The 7,005-nt window shown below is 36.0% G+C and overlaps 2 protein-coding genes across 2 annotated transcripts in view; both read left to right on the top strand.

Moving 5' to 3' along the window:
* The window catches only part of LOC116340911 (achaete-scute complex protein T3-like), a 4,584-nt gene extending 2,051 nt beyond the window's left edge, over positions 1–2,533 (top strand). The window contains exon 2 of the mRNA XM_031767661.1: positions 2,059–2,533. The gene's annotated coding sequence lies outside the window, so the exon portion shown is untranslated. The remainder of the gene's footprint in view (positions 1–2,058) is intronic.
* Positions 2,534–3,183: 650 nt separating this feature from the next.
* On the top strand, positions 3,184–4,697 carry LOC116341077 (achaete-scute complex protein T3-like). The gene has a single exon (XM_031767935.1). The coding sequence runs from the start codon at positions 3,474–3,476 to the stop codon at positions 4,230–4,232; it is 759 nt and encodes a 252-aa protein (XP_031623795.1). The 5' UTR covers positions 3,184–3,473; the 3' UTR covers positions 4,233–4,697.
* The last annotated feature ends 2,308 nt before the right edge of the window (positions 4,698–7,005 follow it).

Below are 7,005 nucleotides of genomic sequence, written 5' to 3'. Positions count from 1 at the left end.
GAGAGAGAGAGAGAGAGAGAGAGAGAGAGAGAGAGAGAGAGAGAGAGGGAGGAAGAGAGAGAAATGGGATGTAGTACGATCATGGTGCGATCTTTGTTTGTCAAAAAAAAACTACAGCACAGTTCATTGTGCCGTAATCTAGCATTGAACATTTTGCTCGTTTTTCATTTTTAAACGATTCTCTTTGTTTCGGACAGCGCGCGAAGAAAATTCGATAGAAACGAAAATTGCTTCGTATGTCAAAGTGCAAAAAATTCAAATGACTTTTCTTTTCTTATTTTCAATAAAGAAAAAAGGTCCTTTGTTCGCTTCGAAAATGAACTTGACGCAAATTCACCATGCATTCCATGAAAACGCTTTTGTTTTCCCATTTCACTTAAACGGTTCGAAGTGTTTTGGAATGAACAAAAATTGAAAAGCATTTTAATTTTATCGATGAAATTGTAAAATCAAAACAATCAAAAATGCATTCGAATCAATCAAGATGAGATCAAAAAACCACAAACGATGAAATTTCACATCAATGTCGATAAATGCGCATTCATAGCATAGTTAAAAATAGAGAGAACTGCCCTAGCTCAAGACGACGACGAGAAAAAAGAAATATATTTCAGACGCACATCAATCAATTCGATTCGAAATGTTCGAATCCTTTGTAGTGCTACTCGATGCTTCTATTTGCTAATCATTTTACATACCGTTTTCAATTTCCTCCCATTCATTCGTTTTCTATGTTCTCTCGCTCTTGACGCGGATTTCATTCACCACGCAAAACTATGATTAAATGATGGAGTAGCATTCGATCACAGTCGTGTGTGTGTATTGATCTTATTACGTACGACTGCAGTCGTTGACGGTGATATGTGATTATAAAGCGAGAATGAACGAAGAGCAAAAAAAAAATGCGCCTAGAATATCACGAGCACTCAATCGAGTGCTGCTTTTTGTTTGCTGTCGCTTCCTTTTCACATCGAACGACAAGTTCCAACTGAAGTTGTGGCTGCTTGTGTGCGGTTTTGTATTTTTGCTTTCTTTCTTTTCGTCGTCGTAGTCGTTGTTTCTTCGCTGCTTTTTTTTGCTGAGGCAAACGCATTTTTTCCCGAATCGCGTTCTTGAAAAATATACACCATCATCATCATCATCATCATCATGTTTCGTCTTTATGTTATCTTCTCTCGTTCGACCGGATTATATTTTTATCGTCGCTTCTGCTGCTGCCGCCGCTGCTGTATAGCGACTTTATGCATATTCTCTCATTATGTGCAACGCATTGCACTTGATTCACAGCTTCGGAAGAAGAACTATTAAATGATCCGCAGGCTAGGAGTTTCTGTAGAGCGAGAAACGATGCAGCAAAAAAAAAAAAAACAGCAAATTCAACAAAAATTCACATCATTGAAATTGCCGTGGAAAGAAGAGAAAAAGAAATTGTTTTGACTTGAACTCGGCTCAGTCCAGCGAGTGTGTAACAGAGTACGAGCGCGCGCGATAGTTGTTGTTTGTACTGGGTGATCATATAACATGTTTCAGTATTTATCATTCATTGATCGTACGGTGCCATGCAGGTATCCATTCGCACTCCTTCTCTCCCTCGCTCCAACTGTGTGACTTCTTTTGTTGTCTTTTAATGACAAGAGTCGCGCGCGTTTGCGCTCACGCCAAAAGAATCCAAGTGCAGAGTGCGAGTGAACACTGTTGATTTTTTCATTGCTTCTCTTTATTCCAACAATTCGCCAGCATTTTCGATTCTCGTAAACCGGCTCAACGCTGCACATATTCAGCATAATATCATTTCACACAACTTCCACAACTGATAACAATGTCAAAAATGTTATTATGATATTTATTATTTCGCATTAAAATGCAGATATATTTCTTTTTTGATAAATGATAACACAATGCATCGAATCAATTTCAAGTGTGATCTACTTTACGGTACCTCGTAATCACACAACGATAAATCATTTTAGTAAATAAATTGTTAACTCTTTCCATTACAACAAATGCTATACCATTCACTAATTGACCATGATTTTTCTTTTGATTTTTTATTTGCAGAAATTCAGATCAGAGAAAAGAGACCTTTTGATGAACGGAATTTTCGGAATTGTACACGCATGATGAAGACGATATCTAGTCATTCCATAAGAATTACCTCTTTTTTATATTTTAAGTTTTTATAATTAATAAAATGTTAACCTTTAAGTTAAAACCCATAGTTTTGTTAAGTTCACAACATTTTGTACTATTGATTGTAATAACAGCTTCATTTTGATCTAATTAAACTTGAAAGCAAATGAAATGAAAAAAATAAACCACGTGCCTTTTTAAAACATATGAAAATTGATTTCGAATCGAATGTTATAAAAGAAAAAAAAGGATTTCAAAGTTTTGCGTCATTTGCATGATTCCTTCATATAAAAGATCACTTTTTGAATACAATAAGTTCGCCAGTGAAACATTTAAATTATCTAATTTTTAAGACATACTTTTTGTTCGTTATAGGATTAAGACATTGTTTATATAAAAAAACACTTTAGCCAGAGAAACTATTTATGTAAATTAAAGCGACTTGTAAGTCTCAATGAGAAATGAAATACCTCGTCTTTTTTTCGATCGTTTTTTTCCAGGATCATAATAATTGAACATTTTCCTATGCATCTGCTAAATAATCGAGGTTTGTATTATATATGCACCCGCACAATCAAAACCATTTCTCCTTCGATCTGTGTGCTGATTCTAACCAACCATAAGATGCACTAACCATGGTAAGATGCAGTGCGTTGCATACAACACCCGCTGCAGCTTGCGTTTTTCTCTCTATATCCCTCTCTTCATGTGTAAATGTGTACCTTAAATCTTTTTCGTTTATTTGGATTGCTCTCTCTCTCCTTCTCTCTCTCTCTAGAGCCTCTTTCGTTCGTATACCGTAGACAACAAGCCGTTTAGATCTCTTTTATGCGTCTCTTCGTCCGTGCGATCGTATTTCAGTTGAGCGTATTGCTGTGACGTTCAAACACTGTACGTTGGAGTGGGGATAATGAAATCAAGGCAAAAGGTAGAAAAAGGAGCGTGTTTTTGTATTGCAATGTGTATGCTACACATATCGTCACATTCGCCGTACACACCGAATAGAATTTTTACAGGCTACAGCAGGTAGAGAGAAATAGTACATAATCGTTGGTCTTGCGACGAAGGGTTTCATTCTGTGGATAGCTCTCGACAAGTTAACACTGTTCGCTCTTTTCAATATCAAGTTCAAACTTCGAAAAGAAATAAAGAAAATAAAGTAAAGTGTTTGATCGAAAAAATCAACCAAGTGTCTACGACGTCATTCAATTTTTTTTTAAAAATAAATCTGTTCTCTAAAAAATAAAGCGTGATTTTGAACTGACTTTCAAACTAGTTTTTAAATAAGTGATTTCGTACAATTTTTTTTCTTTCCAAAAGTGAAAAAAAAATCAATCGACAAAATGATGCACCAAAACGCCTACATTCAACAATATCAGCAAACATTAATGCACCAGCACCCGCAACAAATGAACCATATGCATTCGCAACAACCACATCATCAAATGCAAACTGTTCCAATGGCAAAATTAGCCAAACGACCGATCGCTCCAGCACCACCATCAATTGCCGAACACAATCAGCTAAATCGTGTCAGCAGCACAATGAGCAACAGCAAAAAATCAAAGATGACATACGCGCAAATGGCATTCACAGCAACTCAACCAGCTTCCGTTCAACGTCGAAATGCCCGTGAACGTAATCGTGTGAAACAAGTCAATATGGGTTTCAATAATTTACGGCAACATATTCCACCTGATGTGGTAACACAACTATCAAACGGTGGTCGTGGTGCTAGTAAAAAAATAAGCAAAGTGGATACATTGCGATTGGCTGTTGAATACATTCGACGCTTGCAAGGAATTTTGGACGACAGTGATACGGAATCGCTAAGTGCTTCATCGAACTCAACATCATCATCGACATCAAGTAATTCATACTATTCACCAAGTCCAGTACAATGCATTCAACCACCGCCACCATGTTCCGAATCATCAGCATCGCCAACACCATCGTATTCATCCGATAATTCATCGGTCGGAAATTCAAATTATATTTTACCAACAACATACAAATACGAAACGTACGATTCTTATAATAATGTGGAATCACCAGACGAAGATGATCTTTTGGATGCGATTACCTGGTGGCAACAACAGTGAGACGAAAAACATCATCTAGCTCACGTTATCTAGTCATTCCAAAAGAATTACCTCGTTTTTGTATTTTAAGTTTCTGTTTAGTACAAGTTCGTAAAATGTTTACCTTTAATTTTAAATATTTTTGTAAAGCCATGTACGATAAGTATAAATGATCAGTTTAAATTTGAACAAAATTTAACAAAAAAAAAATGTGCCTTTTAAATATTTTAATGATTCGAAATCCAACAATATTTAAGAAAAAACGAAAAAAAAATTGCGCACACATTTGTAAAACTTGGAAATAGGGAATAGATCATTGTATACTTAAACAAGATAAACTCGCCAGTGAAAAAAGCCTGATTTAAAATTGTTCGTTTTAGGACTAAGACATAAGAGAGTATGCGAGAATGTTTTTTTTTTCTTTGTCAGAGAAACTATTTAAATTGATTTGTAGCCATGTAAGATATTTCGAAAATAAAAAAATGTACAATTGCCAAATATGCTCGAAAAAATTAACCACTGTGTTTTTCATTTCATTTTCTTACTTGAAATTCCAATTTATCGCCTTCTAATTAACAAAAAGGATGTCTTTATTCGCCGATTTAAATGCTTGAAAAAACGAATGACGCTCTAGCTGTCGAACCGCCTAAAAATCGCAGTTGTAATTCAGTCACAGCGCACACATAAAATTGCTTCTCTCAAGTTAAGTTGAATTCAGACCCGCAACAGCATCACTTTACATAATTAATGGCTTTTAACCAATGGACATTTGTTATACATTATGCAAACAAGAAACGATCGGCTTGTTTTGAGGCTGCAGGTTATAAATTAAATGCCTATACTTTTCGGTGTCGGTGTGAGCAACATCAAAGTGTTGTGGTTTTGTCATTTTTGCCGGCATGAGAACGACATCGAAAAAAAAAACATACACACTGAATTTCGATTGAGAACTCATTTCATTTTATAGCGCATGGCTGATGATGTAGTGTTTTTTGAGCATTGCTGATGTGTGCAAAGCAAACGAACTCATTGAATTGCTTGTTTGTCATTAGTTTGGTCAGCGCAGCGTATACGAAAAATTTGAAGCGATACAAAACGCCTCGTTCATACTTCTTGTTGTTAAAACTATATTAATTAAAAGCAAATTGACCAATTAGGAATCGTTTGCTAAAGAGTTGCCTTGACATTCGCTCCGATTTTTCATTATTCCGTTTTTTTTTGTTTGTAAAAGTGTGCATAACATATGGAACGCGATAAAATACACGCAAAAACAATCTTGCATTTTTGTTGCCGCATATTTTGGCCGATGCTTACACCGTGACACAGAAGAGGTTAACGAATCATCATTTATTATGCTTGAACATTTCTTGAATACGATCCTTCCGAAGAAGTCCAACGAAGACGATACTCATTTTGCTTTGCTGCAACTAGCTCAAGACTTGAGCCTCAAGTATAAGTTCATTTCGCCGTTTCACTCTGTCTGTCCGTTGTCGTTGTGTGTGAGTGTGTCTTTTTTGCACACGAACAAAGTGATTAGTACCTTGGCAATAAGATGATATGATAGAAGCCCGTCAAATGTTCTGTATTGAAGCATGAATTTGACTTAAATGAACGGTGAAAAGAGCATGCTTTGCACTGATTATTATGTTTCATATGGCATGGATTCGCGCACTTAAAACCGAAACTGAATACACATATACGTGCCGTTGCATAAAATTCGAATCTAAACAAATGATTCTGATGATTGTTGAATGGCTCTCGTCGCTGTTATTTCATGCTCATCACACTTTCTGTGTTTTGGCTGACGTCTCTCTACTCCTGTTGTTCTTTTTCTCTGTGTTTGTCTTTTTTTCTCTCTAACCGATTCTCATTCTTATGCGGTTGTTATTGTTATGATCATTTCTCGTCTCATATATAAATTCAACGGATCGGTCGTTCTCTCGTTGACTATATTAATTCTGATGGTCAATTATTTACTTCGGTTTTTATCGGCAGCCTTTGATATTGATCGTGATCACTTCTCTTTTTTTCATTTTTGTCAGCAAACGCGGATATCAAAACGGACTTTCGAAAACCGTAATTTTGAATGCATTATTCGCAACCTATTCAATGAATGATAATTTATTTCGTCAATTTTTTTTTCTAATTGTATTGGGCTGCGGTTGCAACTGAGTGTTGCAACGATAAACGAACCGATCAATGATCCGTGAGTTTTGGCATTTTTTCGGCAACTTATTTGCAGCTAGTTATTGAAATCATCGCTTCGATTTTGTGCTTATCGTTTGCCTTATCGTTTGCTGTTCATTCTCTTCACGTCAGCAAATTCTGTGGGAATCAAATGGATAATGTTACATGGTCATCGTAGTAGTTGTAGAGAGTCATTAGAGAGGCCTGCATAAGAAGATAAAGAAGATACACACTTATTTTGTACGCAATTCACGTGAATGAAACGACAATTATCGATTGTGTTGTTCACTCATCATGGTAATCGTGTTAAAGGATGAAGTGATTACCCGCATCCTATGAGATACGATGAATATGCAAACAAAAATAGCATCGATTTTAAGTTATGATGGACAATCGATTCATGTTTAGAACTCAAAAATGACAACGAATCAATGTTCGTAAACCATACAATGATTTTTGGATAGAATAGATCCGTAAGATCTCCGCAAGATCCGGATCCAAGCGTGCGTACGTAGCCGCATGATACATACATTCCTTACTCCGTAATGCTATGGCATGCGAATCAAAGAAGGGGAAATAAGAATAACGAATTTGCGTGCGTATTATA

Source organism: Contarinia nasturtii, unplaced genomic scaffold (assembly GCF_009176525.2).
Source record: "Contarinia nasturtii isolate CC-2019 unplaced genomic scaffold, AAFC_CNas_1.1 Cnas_scaffold_695, whole genome shotgun sequence".
Classification (NCBI taxonomy): Eukaryota; Metazoa; Arthropoda; class Insecta; order Diptera; family Cecidomyiidae; genus Contarinia; species Contarinia nasturtii.
Note: the sequence above shows the minus strand (reverse complement) of the source record. Positions and strands in the feature narration are given on the sequence as shown.

What these genes read in the sequence shown, in the direction of transcription:
- LOC116341077 (XM_031767935.1), top strand. Translation starts at nt 3,474, where the DNA reads ATGATGCACCAAAACGCCTACATTCAACAATATCAGCAAACATTAATG.